This window comes from Salmo salar, chromosome ssa16, assembly GCF_905237065.1.
Source record: "Salmo salar chromosome ssa16, Ssal_v3.1, whole genome shotgun sequence".
Classification (NCBI taxonomy): domain Eukaryota; kingdom Metazoa; phylum Chordata; class Actinopteri; order Salmoniformes; family Salmonidae; genus Salmo; species Salmo salar.
In genome coordinates, this window is record NC_059457.1 from 29,839,857 (window position 1) to 29,862,420 (window position 22,564).

Consider the following 22,564-nt stretch of genomic DNA (forward strand, 5'->3'; position numbering starts at 1 on the left):
GCCTGCTGGGTATGCAAATCAAGTGAAGCATAGTGAAGCCCTCCACCTGAAGGAGATCATGGTGCAGAGAGATGCCCAGTCTAATGAGCTGCTCTGCCATGCTCCAGTGAGCCAAGGTGGAGGTAAAACACTGAAACACACCTGCTGAGAGAAAGGGAGGGACAGAGAAAGGGAGGGACAGAGAAAGAAAGGGAGAGAGAAAGAAAGTGAGGGAGAGAAGGAGAGAAAGGGGAGGGGGAAGAAATTAGCAGCAGAAAGGAGGGTGGAGAGCATGTGCAAATAAGGGAAGAGAAAAGGAAGGGAGGAGGCAAAAGGACTAATAGATCGAGAAATAAGCTCACCTTGCTCTTGTACTTCTGCTCTCCCAGTCTGTAACGCACATAGACGTTCCCCTGGCCGTATTCAGGCATGTCCTGTCCCTCTAACAGGGTGATACCAAACACGCCACTCCACAGCTGGCTCATATTGGTGGCCTCAGCTGAACCCTGGGTCTGGTCCTTATCCTGTGGCTGGGACTGGTCCCCCTTCTGGTTCTGGCCTCCCTGAGAGACACAAACATGGACACACACTGAGAGACACAAACATGGACACACAGCTGCATTAGGACACCCTCCATGACAAAATCCTCTGAGTGGCTACCCCACTATTCACCGGCGCCTCAAGTCTGGCACCTCATCTGCATGGACTGCATGGGCTACAGCCTCTTTCTGTTTGAGCACATTAGCCTTTCTCCAGTGAATGTAGCAGAGCCACGTCAGTGGGGAGAGGAGAGGTTCCTGGAGAGAGGGGGGTGTCAGTGAGCAGAGCCGCCAGATGTCCCTGGCTGTGACAGTCCCACTCATCACAGACCTAGAGACAGAGTGTGGGGAGGCAGGACACTTGGCATACTGCACAGGAGACAGCCGGCCGCAGTGAGTAATGATGCAAACCAACCACACAGCCCTCTCATCAGCAAATTATGCATGGATGTACATAAAGCCTGGCAATGACATATACAGCATTGTACACATTGGTCTATTCTTCACTAAATCTCAATTATCCAATCAAATCTCAAATCAGCTAGAAGGGTATGAGAGGAACAAGATGTCCAGGATGTCAGAACACAGAGACATCAAGGACAGCTTTTCCCAAATCTAACCGTCCTTCCGGGCCACAGGGGAAGACGGGGACTATCTATTTAACATCAAAAGGAGATTGTCTACTGGCCTATCAGGAGATTAAACTGTGGCAGATGTTGCAACTGAATAGGCGTGAGAATAAACCCACAATCACCATAATGAGAGAAGCGTCAGTCTAAAAAACAAAACAATTTAACTGCCTCCAATTTCAGCCTAAATCACAATGCTTGAAAAGAGATAGATCTGAGGCTCTACAGAGTGGGAGAAACAGGCCTTGATACGCATCTATGTGTTCAAAGTTCCCTTGAGCCTGTGCAGTGATAGGCCATCTCTTTCAAAACAAACCGCAGAGAGAGAGGGGATGTGTGGGGCTGACTGTAATTAAAGAACAGGACTGTAATCTGCTCCGACCTCTTTGATACTCTGTCTCCCTCTGCTGCCCTGGCCGGCATGGCTTCAAACAGCCCAGCCCAGCCCCAGCTATGGCTCCCCTGCCACCCCGTACCTCCCATCCTCTCTGGGGTCACTGCCCACACCGCCACCCAGGGCCCAGGCCGCTGGGGATCAAAGCCTGTACGTCTGAGGGACCTGTATTAACATGGAATACCACGGCACAGTGCTGCTCGGCCCTATAAATATCCCTCATCTCCTCTCTAAAGAGGAGGAACACAGCGGAGTGGAGGAGCGACATGAAGCAAGGCCCGCCAAGTGTTTATCTTGGACACATTTCTATCTCAGCGGCCAACAAAACAATTCCACTTAACTGTAAGTGGCCCCTAAAGAGAGTCTATTCCTGGTCCTTAAAGGGGTCTGCGATTGCTTCCATATGCTAGGACAGCATGGGGACGAGCAGGATGGGCTCAGACCTACGTCCATTTGGCTGGTAACGCGGCTCTGTCCATCCACAGCTGTGATATTACATCCTAACATCTGGGTTATTGCCCACTATGCCTGGGAATTATCAGCGTCACGAATCTTTGGCATCTCACACTGGCAACGTGCCTCAAACAGCAGAGCCCCCGCTCTCCCACACAGCCCCCTCCAGACAGAAACACTATCACACAACGCACAGAGACGGAGTTTTACTGTGGCATTTTCGATTCACTGTCTCTGTGGTAGTTGTACTGAGAGTGAACAGGAGTGGGGAGTAGCACTGGGAGATGAAGAATGACTAAGAGCTTAGTGCTCAGTCCCAGACACCAGGATAGGTGTGAAATGGAACAGGATTTTATATTGTATTTATAAAAAAAATATTAATTCAATCGTGTCACAAAATGAACATAGTCATACTGCCACAGGCAAATCTTGGCACTGCCGTCTGCCTCTGCAGAAGTCTACATTTGTACCATCATTTGAGCAGAGGACCATCGGGAGAGTCGGATCACACATTTCTGTCTCTTTGTCTGTTCATTTATCCATCTGCAGAGCATACAATGTGTAAATGAAATGTGTTTTATTTCTTATCTATTTAACATCAAAAGGAGATTGTCTACTGGCCTATCAGGAGATTAAACTCTGGCAGATGTAGCGAGTGAATAGGCGTGAGAATAAACCCACAATCACCGTAATGAGAGAAGTGTCAGTCTAAAAAACAAAACACTTTAACTGCCTCCAATTTCAGCCTAAATCGCAATGCTTCAAAATAGATAGGGCTGTATATTAAACCCCAAACAGTCTCTACTCCTAAATGTGCTTATTTAACATGTAAATATGAAGTTAAAATGTTTAGATCATTCTAATGTATGGTTTAGTCTGACATTGTTTACACAATACTATTCCAAAAACAAAACTTGTCGCTGGCAATGTGACAAGGAAGTTAACCCCATTAACTAAGAAATACATTATTTCACACAATTAAGGTTGAAAACGCATGCACAAAAACAAAAATCCTAGGACTTGACTTCGTTCTTTGTCATGATCATCGTTTATAATGCAGTGATATACTGCCCCCTGCTGCTGAAAATTAGGCACAATATCAGCCATATTTGGATTTCTCATCTGACGAGTAATGAGGAGTATACTGTTAGTATAACTGGTATTGTGAATATCTATCCTAGCAATAGACACATTGGCAGATATTGGCATTGAACACATTTACACAACAAAAATATGCAAGTAGAAAGTAGAAAATTCAATGTCCTACCCTAAATCTTCTATTTTTCTGGTGCCGTTTCTGTAACGGAGATAAACATTTATGGATAAACTTGAAAATATGGAGTTTGAAAATCTGAGATGCAACATTATTTAGAGACTCCAATCAAATGATGCTTACTGGTCTTTTGATCGTAGCATCTCTGAAAGTTAGGCATGTGTCAATGACGATGACGCCCATGTCATCCTCCAGACTGCTGGGGTCCTCCAGACTTAGCACCATCTCACTGGTCCTGGACAGAGAGAGAGATACAGACACATACAATCATTTACCAGATTGAGTCTACACAATAAGTTTTTCAGTTTACTAGATGATATACAGGCTGAGTGATTAGTAGTGTGTGTATTACTCACTTGTCTAATTCAAGGTTTTTGATCACAATTGTGCTGGAACCCATGAATTCATCAGTGGTACGGTCCTTATCATAGACCTACAGCAATTAGAAACACCATACTCAGTATAAAATATGGTTTTTGTATGTCTATCAGGCTTTGGCACAATTAACTCTTATTGTATGCCAGTTGTGTATCCTATGCAGGCCATAGCTATGACACTTAAGACAATATAAGTACTTAGACAACGTAAGTCAAAACAACAGATTAATGGGATACTCACCCTCACGTCGACAACCTGCTCCCAATCCTGCAGGGGGAAAGAGAAGGACTCACTCCATTTTGGATTCAGGTTCTTATACACAACTTTGCTTTTGTAAAACGTCTTTCCTTCCAGTTTGAACTTGACATAAGGATCACTTGTACCTAGAGAAAATTAAGGAAAATGGAATGTTCAGATAATAGCATATAAAAACCATTATAAGATAACAACATTATCAACAAAATCAATCATGACACAAAATCATACTTGCTAAGGGGTGAGTATCATCATTTACAAAAATGGTACTAAAAAAAGATATCACATATATATATTTTTATATATATGACAAGACAGATCTGCACCCTCCCCCCAGCTAGATAAATCAAAGAGCGGTTGTGTGAGAAACTGAGATATGCAGGGAGGAGGTGCACCCCACATTTATTTCAGAAAACAGAGGGATGTAGCTGTTTAATTGTGAAAGAGTAGAAACCCTCGCCAGCATGAGACAACCAGCAAATAAAGTCCAGAAACCAGGAGCAACCGGTGTTAATCTCCCAAGCCTGTTAAGAAAGTCTGCCTGGTGGTGGGGTGGGGGGACAGGCTGTCTTTGTTTCAGCCATTGCATGCAGATTGGCTGAAAAATGAAAGCCAGTCCCATGCCTTCATTTGTATGGAGGAATAAAGGGGTGCTTGAGAGAGCCTGCAGGGAGGCTTGAATCACATGACAAAGCCCTGCGGGGATGGGCTGTCAGGCCTGTCAGCTCCCCACTCCAAATGAACATCTCCCAAAGGCAGGCAGGACCCACAGCAGCTCCACCCTGCCAGTCTGTGACAGGGAAACCTCCAGGCAACTTGACAGGAGAAGAATGTGGCAGCCAGTGAGAAGAAAAGCTCTGGCATGACTGAGAACGGTGACGATGGAAATTAACGGTGAAAAAAAGGGAGAACAAAAAAATAAAAGTGGGGGCTGGTGGCAAGGGTCCTTTTAGAATATGTAATGACAGTGGATGGTGTTGGTGGGTCTCTGGCACCATGTTTATTGTTGGAAAAACGGTGGAGAGGCAGCGGGCGTGCGGGGATTGCATCATCATCATGGTGACATCCTGTCAGGAAAAGTAAGGTCTCAACTAGCAGGGAGCTGTGGCTCGAGACAACAAGGCCAGGGAAGCCATGGCCACAGTTACACAGGAAACCTCAGCACAAGTGGAGGGCTACATAATTCTATCTTCCTGATTCCTGCTTACAAGCAAAAACTAAAGCAGCAAGGACCAGTGACTCGCTTAATGCGGAAGTGGTCAGATAATGCAGATGCTAAGCTACAGGACTGTTTTGCTAGCAGAGACTGGAATATGTTCCGGGGCTCATCCGATGGCATTCAGGAGTATGCCACATCAGTTTCTGGCTTCATCAATAAGTGCATCGATGACATTATCCCCACAGTAACCGTACGTACATACCCCAACCAGAAGCCATGGATTACAGCCAAAATCTGCACTGTGCTAAAGGGTAGAGCTGCCACTTTCAAGGAGTGGGACTCTAACCTGGACACTTAAGAAATCCCGCTGTGCCCTCAAATGAACTATCAAACAGGCAAAGCATAAATACAGGACTAAGATTAAATCCTACTACACCGGCTCCGATGCTTGCGAGGCCCAGCCGCGAGCTGTCCAGGGACAAGCCTACCAGACAAGCTAAATTACTTCTATGCGTGCTTTGAGGCAAGCAACACTGAAGCATGCATGAGAGCACCAGCTGTTCCAGATGACTGTTTGACCATGCTAGCCGTAGTCAATGTGAGCAAGACCTTTAAACAGGTTAACATTCACAAGGCTGAAGGGCCAGACGGATTACCAGCACATGTACTCCAAGCATGTGCTGACCCACTGGCAAGTGTCTTCAATTACATTTTCAACCTGTCCCTGGCCGAGTCTGTAATACCTAAATGTTTCAAGCAGCCCACCATAGTCCCTGTGCTCAAGAACCTGCCTAAATGACTACCGACCCATAGCACTCACGTCTGTAGCCATGAAGTGCTTTGAAAGGCTGGTCATGGCTCACGTCAACACCATCATCCCACTCCAATTTGCATACCGCTCCAACAGATCCACAGAATAACGACAATGATGGAGTGCTGCATCAGATGACCTAGCCTCCACAATCACCCGACATCAAACCAATTGAGATGGTTTGGAATGCAGAGTGAAGGAAAATCAGCCAACAAGTGCTCAGCATATGTGGGAACTCTTTCAATACTGTTAGAAAAGCATTCCTCATGAAGCTGGTTGAGAGAATGCCAAGAGTGTGCAAAGCTGTCATCAAGGCAAAGAGTGGCTACTTTGAAGAATCTAAAATACAAAATATATTTTGATTTGTTTAACACTTTTCTGGTTACTACATGATTCCATATGTGCAATTTCATATTGTGATGTCTTCACTATTATTCTACAATGTAGAAAATAGTAAAAAAATTAAGAAAAACCCTTGACTGAGTAGGTGTGTCCAAAATGTTGACTGGTACTGTACATATTATCTCAACTACCTCGACGAAACTGTACCCCCGCACATTGACTCCGTACCGGTACCGCCTGTATATAGCCTCGTTATTGTTATTTTATTGTTGCCTTTTATTTTTTACTTTAGTTTATTTAGTAAATCTTTTTCCAAACTCTTATTATTCTTAAAACTGCATTGCTGATTAAGGGCTTGTAAGTAAGCATTTCACAGTAAGGTCTACACCTGTTCTATTAGGGCAGCAGGTAGCCTAGTGGTTAGAGCGTTGGACTAGTAACCAAAAGGTTGCAAGATTGAATCCCTGAGCTGACAAGGTAAAAAATCTGTCGTTCTTCCCCTGAACAAGGCAGTTAACCCACTGTTCCTGGGCTGTCATTGAAAATAAGAAATTGTTCTTAACTGACTTGCCTAGTTGAAAATGTATGTGTTTGACAAATAACATTTGATTTGAAATGGAGAAAATAAAAAAAGCCTACATATGGCAGCGATGGTCAGTCAGGTGAAACTTAAGATTGGAGATCTAAGAAGGTTTTATTGAAATGCAGCCAAAAACATCCAACTGTTCATAAAATCAAACAAACAAAATGTTGCAGTGATGTTTGGTTTTCAATAGCAGAGGAGAAATGAATGAAGGCCACACGTTACTTTCAAACAGCAATTCAGTGTATTGACACTTGAGGTTGCTGCTTCCCCAAACGAAATCCCTTTGCATCCCTACAAGTCCACAATGACAATTGACAGATGACTGAGGAAATGTAAAAAAAATGGAGGTATGCATTTGAGAAACATTTGAGTTGTATTTTGGAGGTGAGAATAGATAATTCATATTCAGAAAATGTTATGTCTAACAATCAATCCTTTTTTGGATCCAGACCCCAAACAGTCAGTTAGTATTCCACAGTCGTTAAGTATAATTCAGGGATGGGCAACTTTGATGGGGCCGGCCCTAGCCTTTTGGGGGCCCTAAAGGACGCTACACACTTCACGCAAACAGAGCGACAGAGCGTCGTATATGTTCCGTTCCAAAATTTGAGCCAAACAAAAGTATTTAGAACAACGTGTGAAAACTACGTTCTGTCGTGTGTAGGGTGTGTAGGGCCCTTAAGCGAGATTTGGTTGGGGGGCTCCCCCACCTTGCAGGCAAAACATTTTACTGGCACCTGTCTTGGCGGCAGAGAGAAAAGTTTATGTTATAAAGTTAATTACCTGCAATTTTACAAATGTTTGCCATGGGGCAGAGAGAATTGAGCAATTGTATAACACATTTCATGCAATTCCACAAATTTTGCCATGGGACAGATATTTATTTATCCAGTTAATTTCCTGCAATTCAATCCATTTTGCCATGGGGTGCAGAGAAATGTTTGCAGTTTTAAAGTACATTTCCTGCAATTCTACACATTTTGCCATGACTTATGCCACGTTAATGTGATATCTGAGTGAGAGTGACTAACAAAATCAATTGGGTCCCCTTGGAGGTCAGGGCCCCTGGGCACGTGCCATGCATGAATGGTCGGTATTCGGCCATGATTACTACAAGTTTAGATAGCGGACTAGACTAATTTACCAATCTAAAAATTGTTAGCTGACATGGCTAATTGAGTGACTGTCAGTGACTGATAAAACAAGAGAAAAACTGCTGATGCACAACCAAGTTTCGAAATTGCACCTTGTGTATTCTTCTCTCAAAAGTACATTGAGACCCTGACTGAGTTCCAAAAACAGTTGCCCATCCCTGATCTAATCTGTGTAGAATATGATAGAATGCTATATAATGACATTCCAACAAGTCAACATCTACTGTCCTATGCGGACTAAACTCATAATTATGAGAAAGTAAACAAATATTTCAAACCATAATGATCTAAGAACAGGGATTTCCTTTCAGGGGTTCAGAACACACAAAAAGGTGAGAACTTCTTAGGATGTATTTTAGGAAATCTCCAGCAGGTGGCAGTTTGTCATTTGTGGCAGGAAAATAGTTTGCCAGCAGCTGCAAAACATTGCATGCACTCTCCAAATGACTTAACAATTTAGCCTCTAAAATTTGCATTGGTTATTAAAACCGCACCACAATTTGTTTCTCCACACATGTTTGCTTACATAGAAACCGCCACAGTGCTTCGCAATCTATTCAGCACACCACTAGGAATACTGTGGTGGAGCTTGGCTGGCAAAACAAACTTCTGCATTATATGAAGATCATCCATCTTTTCCAAAGTGACAGAAACATGTCTAAGATACCAGACCCATGTAACCTCTAGTGTAACTGCTAATATGGAGTGGAGTAGGGTGTGCTTCCATAAGGAAAGGCTCCCAGGTGTGTTTTGGCGACAGAGACCAAATCTGGTCTGACTGCATGCTTTTCTGGTATCTCCCTGCTCTTCAGCGACAACATTTAACAGGGACCTTCACTTGTAAACAGTAGCATTGATCAAAAGCATTGTCATTAGGCCTACACATACTGTAGACCACAACATTTCCCTCTGTGTGACTTCTGTGTGTATGAGACACACCCTGAAAGTCAGGGTGGGATTAGTGTTGAGTGAAAGTGGAACACAGTTTCTATTGGAAATTACCATAGTAAAGCAAACAATTTGAGGGACAGTTTCACCAAATATACACTACCATTCAAAAGTTTGGGGTCACTTAGAAATGAATTTTTTTTTGAAAGAAAAGCACATTTTTTTGTCCATTAAAATAACATCAAATTGATCAGAAATAAAGTGTAGACATTGTTAATGTTGTAAATGAATATTGTAGCTGGAAACTACTGATTTCTAATGGAATATCTACACAGGCGTACAGAGGCCCATTGATTGATCATTAGAAAACCCTTTTGCAATTATGTTAGCACAGCTGAAAACTGTTTTTAAACTAGTTGAGTATCTGGAGCATCAGCATTTGTGGGTTCGATTACAGGCTCAAAATGGCCAGAAGCAAAGACTTTCTTCTGAAACTCGTCAGTCTATTCTTGTTCTGAGAAATTAAGGCTATTCCATGCGAGAAATTGCCAAGAAACTGACTCTGTGTACAACTCCCTTCACAAAACAGCACAAACTGGCTCTAACCAGAATAGAAAGAGGAGTGGGAGGCCCCGTTGCACAACTGAGCAAGAGGACAAGTACATTAGAGTGTCTAGTTTGAGAAACAGATGGCTCACAAGTCCTCTGTACGCCTATGTAGATATTCCATTTAAAAAAATATGTTGTTTCCAGCTACAATATTCATTTGCAACATTAACAATGTCTACACTGATCAATTTGATGTTCTTTTAAATGGACAAAAATATGCTTTTCTATCAAAAACAAGGACATTTCTAAATGACCCCAAACTTTTGAACGGTAGTGTATAATCTCAATTGCTCTGCTTCAGTTTGTCTAAAACAGTGAAAACATACTGTTTAGAGCAGCTAATGTGATATGAACATATGTCTTTACGCAGGTGAAAATAACGATGAACAAGAACAGCATGCTGTAATCACTGTAAAAAATACATTTGACACAGGTAGGTGCCCTTTGTACAGTATGTGCGTCCACAATAGTTTTTTAAGATCAGCAAAGTAAATATAATTAAACCTCTCTGGGGTATGCGGGACACACTGCCAACAGAAAGTGAAATAGAAGGGCGCCAAATTCAAAACAACAAAAATCTCATAATTCAAATTTATCAAACATACAACTATTACATCCCATTTTAAAGATACACTTCTCGTTAATCCAACCACCTTGTCCGATTTCAAAAAGGCTTTACGGCAAAAGCATAGCATTAGATTATGTTAGGACAGCACCTATACAAGAAAAACCACACAGCCATTTTCCAAGCAAGGAGAGGCGTCACAAAAACTAGAAATACAGCTAAAATGAATCACTAACCTTTGATGATCTTCATCAGATGGCACTCATAGGACTTCATGTTACACAATACATGTATGTTTTGCTCGATAAAGTTCATATTTCTATCCAAAAAACACATTTTACAATGGCGTGTACTGATCAGAAATGTTTTGCCTCCCAAAACTTCTGGTGAATGAGCACATCAATTTACAGAAATACTCATCATAAACATTGATAAAATATTAAACTGTTATTCAAAGAATATAGATACACTTCTCCTTAATGCAACCGCTGTGTCAGATTTTAAAAAAACTTTACAGCGAAAGCACACTGTGCAATAATCTGAGTACAGCATTCAGACACGAAACCAAACCCGCCATTTTGTGGAGTCAACAAAACTCTGAAATAATATTATAAATATTCACTTACCTTTGATGATCTTCATCAGAATGCACTCCCAGGAATCCCAGGTCCACAATAAATGTTTGTTTTGTTCGATAAAGTCCATCATTTATGTCCAAATACCTCCTTTTTGTTTGCGCGTTCAGTCCACTACTCCAAATGCAGGAAGCGCGCGCAAAATGTCACGACGAAAAGTCCCAAAAAGTTATATTTACGTTCGTAGAAATATGTCAAACGATGTATAGCATCAATCTTTAGGATGTTTTTAACATAAATCTTCAGTAATATTCCAACCGGACAATTCCAATGTCTTCAGAAAAGAAAAGGAACACAGCTAACTCTCACATGAGCGTGCGCCACTGAGCTCATGTCATTTTCTCACTCCTCTACTTCCAGGAGCTGTTATTCTATCCATATTCACAGTAGAAGTCTGAAGCAACGTTCCAAAGACTGTTGACATCTAGTGGAAGCCTTAGGAAGTGCAAAATGAACCCTAAGTCACTGTATACTGTATAGGCAATCACTTGAAAAACTACAAACCTCAGATTTCCACACTTCCTGGTTGGATTTTTCAGGGTTTTGCCTACCATATGACTTCTGATATACTCACAGACATCATTCAAACAGTTTTAGAAACTTCAGAGTATTTTATATCCAACTCTACTAATAATATGCATATCCTACCTTCTGAGCCTGAGTAGCAGGGAGTTTAATTTGGGCACGCCTTTCATCTGGATGTCAAAATACTGCCCCATACCCTAGAAAAGTTAACTGCTTTGTCATCATCTGACTCAGCATAATCCACTCCTCCTCAAATTGTAAGTATGTACAGTTGAAGTCGGAAGTTTACATACACTTATGTTGGAGTCATTAAAACTTGTTTTTCAACGACTCCACAAATGCCTTGTTAACAAACTGTAGTTTTTGCAAGTTGGTTAGGACCTCTACTTTGTGCATGACAAAAGTCATTTTTCCAACAATTGTTTACAGACAGATTATTTCACTGTATCACAATTCCAGTGGATCAGAAGTTTACATACACTAAGGTGACTGCCTTTAAACAGCTCGGAAAATTCCCGAAAATGATGTCATGGCTTTAGAAGCTTCTGATAGGCTAATTGACATAATTTGAGTCAATTGGACGTGTACCTGTGGATGTATTTCAAGACCTACCTTTAAACTCAGTGCCTCTTTGCTTGACATAATGGGAAAATCAAAATAAATCAGCCAAAGTCTGGTTCATCCTTGGGAGCAATTTCCAAATGCCTGAAGGTGCCACATTCATCTGTACAAATAATAGTACGCAAGTATAAACACCATGGGACCACGCAGCCATCATACCGCTTAGGAAGGTGACACTTCTGTCTCCTAAAGATGAACGTACTTTGGTGCGAAAAGTGCAAATCAATCCCAGAACAACAGCAAAGGACCTTGTGAAGATGCTGGAGGAAACAGGTACAAAGGTATCTATATCCACAGTAAAACAAATCCTATATCGAATTAACCTGAAAGGCCGCTCAGCAAGGAAGAAGCAACTGCTGCAAAACAGCAATAAAAAAGTCAGACTTCAGTTTGCAACTGCACATGGGAACAAAGATCATACTTTTTGGAGAAATGTCCTCTGGTCTGATGAAACAAAAATGGCCATAAAGACCATCGTTATGTTTGGAGGAAAAAGGGGGAGGCTTGCAAGCCGAAGAACACCATCCCAACCGTGAAGCACGGGGGTGGCAGCATCATGTTGTGGAGGTGCTTTGCTGCAGGAGTGACTGGTGTACTTCACAAAATAGATGGCATCATGAGGGAGGAAAATTTTGTGGCTATATTGAAGAAACATCTCAAGACATCAGTCAGGAAGTTAGAGCTTGGTCGCAAATGGGTCTTCCAAATGGACAATGACCCCAAGCATACTTCCAAAGTTGTGGCAAAATGGCTTAAGGACAACAGAGTCAAGGTATTGGAGTGGCCTTCCACAATGCCCTGACCTCAATCCTATAGAACATTTTTGGGCAGAACTGAAAAAGCGTTGCGAGCAAGGAGGCCTACAAACCTGACTCAGTTACAGCAACTCTGTCAGGAGGAATGTGTCAGGCGGCTCAAGGAAGCAGGAGGGGTGAAATCAAGCGCAGGAGACACAAGTCCAACAATACAAAAAGCCCAAAATACCAGCCCGCACACAATGTAGGGACGCAGCCCACAATATACTCTGCAAAACCCACAGGCAGAGGGACCCAGACGAATCGTCCTGACGTAAAATAATCACACACAAAAAACAAACCTACATAGCAAGAATAAATACACCCCCCCCACTAATAAACTAATACAAAACAGGTGCGTACCTAACGTAGACCTAACCAACCGAAAATGAAACAAAGGATCGGTGGCAGCTAGTAGGCCGGCGACGACGACCGCCGAGCGCCGCCCGGGTGAGGAGGGGCGCCACCTTCCGTCGATGTCGTGACAGAATGGGACAAAATTCACCCAACTTATTGTGGGAAGCTTGTGGAAGGCTACCCGAAACGTTTTACCCCAAGTTAAACAATTTAAAGGCAACACTACCAAATACTAATTGAGTGTATGTAAACTTCTGACCTACTGGGAATGTGATGAAAGAAATAAATGCTGAAATAAATCATTCTCTCTTCTTTATTCTGATACATCACATTCTTAAAACAAAGTGGTGATCCTAACTGACCTAAGACAGAAAATGTTTACTAGGATTAAATGTCAGGGATTGTGAAAAACTGAGTTTAAATGTATTTGGCTAAGGTGTATGTAAACTTCTGACTTCAACTGTATATATCAATATACCCAGCATGCCTCAGAGCATGCCTCAGAGATTACGTTCATCCATATGTAGACCTCCTCCACTTACCGTTGCGGTCTCTGATGACCAGGTTCCTGCCCTCCTTCAGGTTGACAGTGAGGAGGTACTTCTGAATAGGACCAGGTAGGCTCCCTGCTGCCATAGCCTGTCAATGAAAGGAATCACATTGATATGATGCTCTATAGTCTACAGCCTTAGTGTTGTCCATTATCATTAACAAGGTCTGGATGTCCAAGTCCAGTATTCACATTGTTGCCTGCAAGGGCTGGGCATAGAAGTCATTGTGCTCGTTGGGTAACTACAGGTGAAAGAATGTAAGCATAACAAAAAGACATCTACAAAGTATGGAACAAAGTTATGTGTTATAATGTTCGGTCGTCGTTCTTGACCAATGTTGAACTTATTATAATTGTGACTGCAACTAGTTAGATCAGCAAGTTTCCGGCCATGCATAGCAAACATCAATTAGACAGATCCACAGATAATACCTTGGAAGTGACTTCAGGTCTACACAAAAGCTTCGAAAAAATGTTTGCTTCTATTTGACATCATATCGGGCTCCCGAGTGCCACAGCGGTCTAAGGCACTGCATCTCAGTGCTGGAGGTGTCACTACAGTCCCTGGTTCGAATCCAGGCTGTATCACAGCCGACCGTGATTGGGAGTCCCATAGTGCGGCACACAATTGGCCCAGCGTCGTCCGGATTTGGCCTGGGTAGGCCGTCATTGTAAATAAGAATTTGTTCTTAACTGACTTGCCAAGTTAAATAAAGGTTCCATTTCTGACAAAGAACCACTGAAGCATTATCTTAAGCACAATCCTTGACATTATGCAATTCTATTGTAACGGATCTAGAGACTGATCATAGAAAACCTTGAGGCAGAGAGCAGGCATAACAGCTCAAGAGTGTGAAAAACCAGTCCACATTATTTGAATGTGAAAAGAGAGCTTGCAAATGTTCATGCTAATGAGACCACAGTGAAAATACACTACGTCAAACATACTGTCTTATGGTCACTAAAGTATCCTGTGTTACTGTGACATAGATACATTTATTTTATATCAAAACGTGTGTGAAAACTGTCTTTTAGTCCGTATTTTGACTTTACACTGTATGCACTAGGTCTAGAACTATATCTGTGGAGGGTATGATAAAGTTCAATATTAGTGTGTCATCTGACCTCATTGTCTTCCTGAAGCTCCCTGCAGAAGATGTCTCTGATGTCTGTGGATACTGGGGGCTCTGGCATATCCAGGTCCTCAGAGTCAGTGGGCCAGAACGTGTAGGGTTCTTTCTCTAATGGGGTTCCACACGCAGAACCATCCACACTGTCAGCAGGGGTGCCCATCCTGTCTGGGGTGCCCATCCTGTCCGCCCTGTTCACTGGCAGAAACCATCTATCTGGAGGAATGTTCAATCTGTCCTGTGGTTTTGGAGGAACAGACCATTTCACTTCTGCTGGTTGTTTCCCTCCCTCCCTGGTTTCAGACAGTCTCTCTGTAACTAGGCTTGTTTGGTCAGAGACAGAAGAAGCAAATCTTTCAGTAGATGTACTCACTTGGTCCCTAGCGGCCACTCTGTCTTCAGAGAAGAGCAATCTTTCTGTAGAAACATTAATTCCCTCCACTGATGAAGTCAATCTTGTTGTGCACGCATGTATATTTGGAGCATTTGATCTCGGGGTAGGTACGGGTGGGTTCCCTCTGTCCACTGGTGTTTTTACTCTTTCTGCTGAAGTAGAAGAAGCAGAAGAAGTTGACCTCTCTGCAGGTGTATTCCATTTGTCTGATGGCATGTGGATTCTGCCCATAAAGGCTGCCATGTCCTCCTCTTCTGATTCATCATAGAGAGTTTGTGTCTCCACAGGTGCACTCATTCTAGAAACAGACACATTCATGTTATCTTTGAAAGCCAAATCATACACAGTCTTTCTACCTGAGGGGCCTGCATCAGTTGCAGTCAGCCTGTCCTTGAATAGAGGAACTGAGATAAAAGAGGCATTATCACTTGAACCTGAGGAGCTGTCAAATAAGATGGCGTCCGAGGCTGTGGAGAATGCACTTTCTACTGGAGAGGATTCAGCTTCCTGAACAAACCTCAGGTCCGGCACTGACATACTGCGTCTATAATGCAGGGGCTTGGGCTTTTTCTTCTCCAGCTTCCCCGGGGTTGTCTTCTTCTTTATGTTGTTGAACTGGGTCTTGGTCTTCTCACGCAGGTTCTCCCAGACAGTTTTCTTCTTGGGGCCCATGCTGAGTGATGCAGAAGACAGGCAACACCCTTTCACACAGAGACTGCAAAGACAAGATAAAATGACAGCATTATTGGTTCATCCTTGACAGTATATTGACCCACCCGTTGGTCAATCTAAGTAATATAATAACAAAAATCCCCATCAAAATCCATCAGTTTAAGCTAGAGATATGTTTTGCATGGACTGTGTCTCAATCCATCGCATCTGCCTATGTCAGCCTTCCGCATCTGTGGTGGAAGATGGCCGAGCTACAGCGATGTTTGTCAGACCATGAGACATGGTTTTCTCACGAAAACATATATAGTGTCCGAATGGTCTGGGCTACACTGTGAAAAGGGGAGACTCTCACTCTCACGATGGTGTTCTCCGTTTTTCTTTACGACCCCCACAAGATTCACGGGAGTCGTCTGAAGGTAACCCATACAAATGAATGGAAGCATGGAGATAGTTTGTGCCAACAAAAATAAGGGGTTAAATATGTGTAAATATATATATTTCCTGGGCTTTATTATATGTCCTAGATATAGGACAGACACTTCAAAACATTATTCCTTGTGATTAATTTTCTAACTGTCTTTTTTGACATTTATGAATGTGTTATTGAATGTGTTTCTATGGGCTATAGTTGTAAAGACCAAATGCTATATTTTATCAAATAATTTTGAAATATATATATTTTTTTTACCTAAAGGGGTCCTAAAATGCAAAATCATACAGAATCATGGTATGACCATCTTAAGACAATTCCATATGTTAGCTTTCTGTGTACGCACATTTCTGGGTTCTCATCAAAGTGCCGTTCATAGCGTATCCTATAGAGATTGTGAAAGGCCCAGTGCAGTCAAAATTCATTTTTTTTGTATCCTATTGTACAGCTGTTCATGAAACGAACACTGTAAAACAATTTGATCAGTGTCTTTTCCTGATAGTTGCTGGTTGAAAATACAATCTACACAGGACCTTCTAATTAGCAGGTTTTGCATGGGTGGACTTTTGGCTTGCCTGGTGACATCACCAGGCAATACATAAGTTAATAGACAAATAACAAAGCCAGTTCCAAACCTCTCTGCCAATAACAGCTAGTTTTCAGGTTTCCCCTCCCCACTCAGATCACTCCTAGCAAAATTCTGTCTTGATAATAATTTTTTGCTTTTGTTTCTTTTTTACAATTTTAATGGAAAAATGTACAGGAATGTCCTTGTTACTCAGAAATAATTTGATATTTATATAAAACTGGGCCTTTAACAAATTATCATCATATTACATCATTAAATATGAAAAAACATCCACATACCTGCTTAGACAGTACACCGCTGCTTCACGACCTTACAGAAAGGAAATATAAATATGTTCCAAGTATGTTGTTTGAAACTTCCAGAGAGTTAGTGAGTTGACAGTCATCAGACAACAGTATGGTGAAAATGAGGAAGTCACTTGTGAAGGAATTTATAAATACATGCTCTTGCTTCAAGACAGGTTTGACGATTGGTGGAGAGAAACAACAACGCCAAACAGGCCACACCAGTTCCACCCTTTTAATGTTCATGGCCCAACCAGGTGAGTTTCATCACAAGGTAATGCTTCCTGTCCACCAACAGCAGGTTTAAGTGGTGAACTAGCTTGTATGTCTTTACTTACCCCATTCATAGATGCAAACTACCTTTAGCGCATATTGATGAAGGTATCTTCTTACCGGGGAATTTTTGTTAAGCGCTCTGACAGTCGGTCTGAATGTGAACACACATTGCTTGTGGTACGGTTTTGGAAACATAAGGAGTGTATCTTTCATACCAGCGAGGCATCGTTTTCAAAAAACAAAAAGTTTAATTATTACACACCTTTATAGGGTTAGGGTTAGCGTACAATATTCCCTGCCATTTTGGGTGCTACGTCACTCACCTGTTTCTGCAAATGCAGAAATGTGCATATTCTGCGGTCAGAACCAGCCCTAACTGGATGAAAGCAGCAGGGAATTTTACCCTGGTGCCAACATTGCCTTTGTTATTTCCTTACTTATAATAACTTTGCACAAGTTTGTGTTCATGCAACACTAAGTACCTTATCATAATGCATATTGTGTTATAGCACACCGAGTTGGTATTTTTGCTAGCCAATTGATTTGCACTTGGCGGCCTCATGTCCAGCAATTTGTATATGTATAGAGATTTGTAATTTGTTGTAACTGCTTACACATGAGTTCTTATTTACCACAAGGTATTATTTCTATAACCTTCGGGTATGTGCTTATGTACATTCCTCCACTAGTTCTTTAGCTATAATCTGTATGCTAGTGAAGATTGGGATTTGCTTGCTTGTACTACTAAAAGCATCCGCATTCTTCCGAGCCAAACCAGTTCAAAATAATTTGTTAGTTTTGGACTTCGGTGAGGGTTCTTTCGGCTGTTCGAGCACACAAAATAGCATTAATCTCTGTTTGTGTCCAGTTATTGAGTAGACTAAATTAGCTGCACTAGCAAGTGAAAGGTAAACGAAGAAGAAAAAAATACAACAAAATATAGCTAGCTATCTCTGCTTCTTCTCTCAAAAAATATAAGAAATGTATTTGTTCAAAACTGTTCAACTATTGTCTTTCTCTCTTTGAGTTAACTACTCAAAACACTTTATGCACTGCAGTGCTAGCTAGCTGTAGCTTATTCTTTCAGTACTAGATTCATTGTCTGATCCTTTGATTGGATGGACAACATGTCAGTTCATGCTGCAAGAGCTCTGATGGGTTGGAGGACGTCCTCCGGAAGTCGTCTCAATTACTGTGTATGTCTATGGAAGGGAGTGAGAACCATGAGCCTCCTAGGTTTTGTATTGAAGTCTATGTACCCAGAGGACAGAAAATAGCTGTCCTTTGGCTACACCATGGAGCTAACCTAGAGAGTGCTGTTGAGCTACTATAGACCTTCATAGCAAAACAGTGTGTTTTAATCTGGTTTTTTTTGTAGACATGTGAATAGATTTAGTATAGTGTTATACATTTGTTTTGTTTTTTAATGTTTCACAATTTATTTTTCTTCTGAAATTCACTGAGTAGGATGGTCATCTCTTCCTCCTCTTAGGAGCATCCACTACTGTACAGGAAGTGCATGTTTTGCGTTTGTGAAATGATTTTGAAGTGATATGAAAGTAAAGGGCTTTATGTTTCTAGAACCAATTGATAATCGAGTCACGTTTAGATGGCGTATTTGCCTGTTTTGGCTGCCAGAGCAAGTCTACCTCTGAAAATAACATAAGGTCCTCGGACCTTGTTACAGGCTTTGGTTTTCAATTTCGAGGTTGGTTATATTTGGGTGTGGACGTGCACTGACTGGAGTCATCTTAGTTGGTCAGGATGTGTTACACCTGGCCCCTCGTTAGTCAGTTGTTAGTTTCACCGGTGCTGGCACAGGTGATATTTAAGAGCTGCAGAACCAATGCTCTAGTTGGCATGAGAGCTGTTGAACGACTGCTGTTTAGCACTCCCACTAAGTTGTGAAACCAATCCTTTTATTTTGTGTCACCTGTTTTGTTTGCACTCCCTTACCTGTTGTGGGTTTTCTTTTCCTTTAGTTTGTCTGATATCTGGCAAAGCGAGTGGGCATCCATGGTGTTTAAGATCCTACTCGAGGTTGCTTTGCCAGCACCCAGTCAGGAGGAACCCCCATGGATGCCTTTCGGAACACATTTTAAAAACCCACCTGTTTCCTTCTGGTTGTCAGTGGTTCATTTGTTAGTTACCTTTTTCTGTTGAGGAGCGATATTTTGGGTTTCTTATTGGGGAACGTAACAACCTTAAGATGTAACGGTAGGCTCGTCTACACTCCTTAAGAGTAAATTGTTGGGCAAGTCGTTACTATTCTTCACAGACCATTTACAAAGGTAAAGTAAAGGCACAATGACGATCATTCTCCACTTTAAATAAATAGAGATCATTTGTTGAGCAAACAGGCCTACAGTGTGGACACGGAAATCCTGAAGTTATGGAAGCTCTTCAAAACAAAGGAACAGTAGGTCACTAATGGTCCCAAAAGATGAGTTAATGTACAGTATGTCTAAAATTTTTACATTCTGTAACCACAGAAATTAAGAGGAAAGTACATACACAGGAATGCTTTGATGTACATATTTATATTGGGCAAACAATATGATACAGATGGATTCTGAGTTATGGAGTCTAAGTAAAGAATGCAGGCTATGGCTGTGATCTACTACTACTGATCTCCAGCACTAACATCCAATCACAGCATCACTTGTCTGTAGAAAACATATCCAGGCTCTGTTTCTTTCATTCATCTCCATTTGTTTACAGTGCACCATGGTAAAGCCTAAGCTCATCAAAAGTGAGCATTTATGTTTGCTGAGAATCAACAATAGCTTTGTCCACACACAGATGTTAATACAACAGGCCTAGCGATGCTCACGCACTGATCTTCTCTGCATAACAGCGGTGACTCTGTGACAACCGATGCATTTGAGTCTGGACCAAGCCTTGTTCAATATTTGCCAATGTCTTAGAGCTCAGGCACACATGAAAGAAGCACCAGCTTGGCAACCAGTTAAAAGCGAGGACTTGGGGCCCAGAGTGGGCAAGCCCCTGTTGCAGGTGGCCTGTTGCCCTCTATCTCAAACAGTCCAAAATCCTGCCTGGTTACTTTATACATGCACACTGGACCTCTTCCAGTACCATGCACAGGTGGCCCAGAACACTGAACCCCAAAAACATGCACTAGTGGAACACTAAAGGTATAGAAGCTGTTAGAGGACAGAGATTAGTAGGACCATGAAAGATGGCCTCTAACACAGCACTTTCAAGTGGCATTGGTCCATTCAAGGGGACAAAATGCACTCATCAGAGTTGTCTTCTGCGCTCTTACGGCCGAATTCTACAACAGCGCAATACATTGAATGTGCCGAAGATACATTTTTTAGATTGCTTGTACATTTTATTCATACCTTTTTTGGAAGTACATACTGGCCAAACGGTAATAAATGAAGACGGTTGCTCAGCGAAACCTCATATTTTGTGAGTAACGAATGCATTTTGACATAACACTTGCAGAGCTTTCGAATGGGAGTTTGAATCTGAGCTTCCTGGGCGTTAGAGAGGAGACACGTCATACACTTTTCAGTTTGCTAGCAACTGGAATGAGCTGCAACAAACACTCAAACTGGACAGTTTTATCACCATCTCTTCATTCAAAGACTCAATCATGGACACTTACTGACAGTTGTGGCTGCTTTGTGTGATGTATTGTTGTCTCTACCTTCTTGCTGTTGTCTGTGCCCAATAATGTTTGTACTATGTTTTGTGTTGCTACTATTTTGTGTTGCTACCATATTGTGTTGCTACCATGCTGTGTTGTCATGGGTTGCTGCCTTGCTATGTTGTTGTCTTAGGTCTCTCTTTATGTAGTGTTGTCTTTCGTCGTGATGTGTGTTTTGTTCTATATTTATATATATTTTTAATTTAATTTTTTATCCCAGCCCCCGTCCCCGCAGGAGGGCTTTTGCCTTTTGGTAGGCCGTCACTGTAATTAAGAATTTGTTCTTAACTGACTTGCCTAGTTAAATAAAGGTTCAATAAAAAAACAAAAAATACTCTACGTCGACATCTCTAACGCACAGATAATGGGGCGTATAGACACATGCTCCAACGTAACATAGCAAGAACGGTCGCTAAGTGCATCATCTTCAATGCATGGGAAATATGCATCGTTAAAACACTCTTATCGCTATATGGAAACCTGGAACTGGTGTGGCCTGTTTGACCCTGTGGTTGCTCTCCACCATTCGTCAAACCTGTCTGGAAGCAAGAGCATGTATTTCTAAGTACCTTCACAAAGGACATCCTTATTTTCACCATATTATTGTCTGATGGCAGTCCACTGACTGAGCACCGATGACCTCTCCGTCTGGGTAGAATTCCGCCTCCGCCTATCTTAATTGAGAATGAATGAATGGGATACTCTGCTGCCACTTCCTGTCTGGAAAGCCCTTTACTTAGGTCTTAGGGCTTATTGTTTTTTTGCTCCAGAGTCCAATGGTGGCAAGCTTGACACCATTCCAGTCGACGCTTGGCACTGCGCATGGTGACCTTAGGCTTGTGTGTGGCTGCTCGGCCATGGAACCCCATTTCATGAAGCTCCCAACGGACAGTTCTTGTGCTGAAGTTGCTTCCAGAAGCAGTTTGGAACTTGGTAGTGAGTGTTGCAACTGAGGACAGACGATTTTTACGCACTTCAGCACTCGGCGGTCCCGTTCTGTGAGCTTGTGTGGCCTACCACTTCGTGGCTGAGCTGTTATTGCTCCTAGACGTTTCCACTTCACAATAACATCACTTACAGTTGACCAGGGCAGCTGTAGCAGGGTAGACATTTGATGAACTGACTTGTTGGAAAGGTGGCATCCTATGACGGTGCCACATTGAAAGTTACTGAGCTCTTCAATAATGCCATTCTACTGCCAATGTTTGTCTATGGAGATTGCATGGCAGTGTGCTTGATGTTATACACTTGTCAACAACAGGTGTGGCTGAAATAGCTGAATCCATTACTTTGAAGGGGTGTCCACATACTTTTCTTTAGTATATTTAGTGCAGGGGTAGGTAACCCTGGTCCTGAAGTGCCGCAGGCGCTTCATGTTTTTGATTTAATCAACCTGGAAGACCAGGTGTGTTGAATTTAGGCAATCGCTGAACTGATCAATTAGCTCAGTCGGTCCGGTGTTGTGCCTAGTTGGAACAAAATCCTGCAGTACCTGCGGCACTCCAGGAACAGGGTTGCGTACCCCTGATATAGTGTGTGTATATATATTTTTTTTAAGATTGAAAATGTTTCATGTTTCCAACAATTACAAGCACATATTCCTGTTGATATTCCCCA

The 22,564-nt window shown here is 42.1% G+C and overlaps 1 protein-coding gene across 3 annotated transcripts in view; it reads right to left on the bottom strand.

Moving 5' to 3' along the window:
* The window catches only part of mctp2a (multiple C2 domains, transmembrane 2a), a 41,629-nt gene extending 24,468 nt beyond the window's left edge, over window positions 1-17,161 (bottom strand). The window contains exons 1-9 of one of the 3 annotated variants that reach the window (XM_014149114.2): window positions 16,990-17,160; window positions 15,000-15,735; window positions 14,622-14,864; window positions 13,489-13,585; window positions 3,886-4,028; window positions 3,624-3,700; window positions 3,391-3,502; window positions 3,262-3,291; window positions 342-542 (exon numbers count right to left, since the gene is read on the bottom strand). In XM_014149114.2, the coding sequence (XP_014004589.2) occupies window positions 342-542; window positions 3,262-3,291; window positions 3,391-3,502; window positions 3,624-3,700; window positions 3,886-4,028; window positions 13,489-13,585; window positions 14,622-14,864; window positions 15,000-15,692 (1,596 nt within the window). In that variant the 5' untranslated portion in view covers window positions 15,693-15,735; window positions 16,990-17,160. Of the gene's footprint in view, window positions 1-341; window positions 543-3,261; window positions 3,292-3,390; window positions 3,503-3,623; window positions 3,701-3,885; window positions 4,029-13,488; window positions 13,586-14,621; window positions 15,736-16,989 lie in introns of all 3 variants that reach the window. The other 2 variants (XM_014149115.2, XM_014149112.2) reach the window with 2 other exon arrangements.
* Between the last annotated feature and the right edge of the window lie 5,403 nt (window positions 17,162-22,564).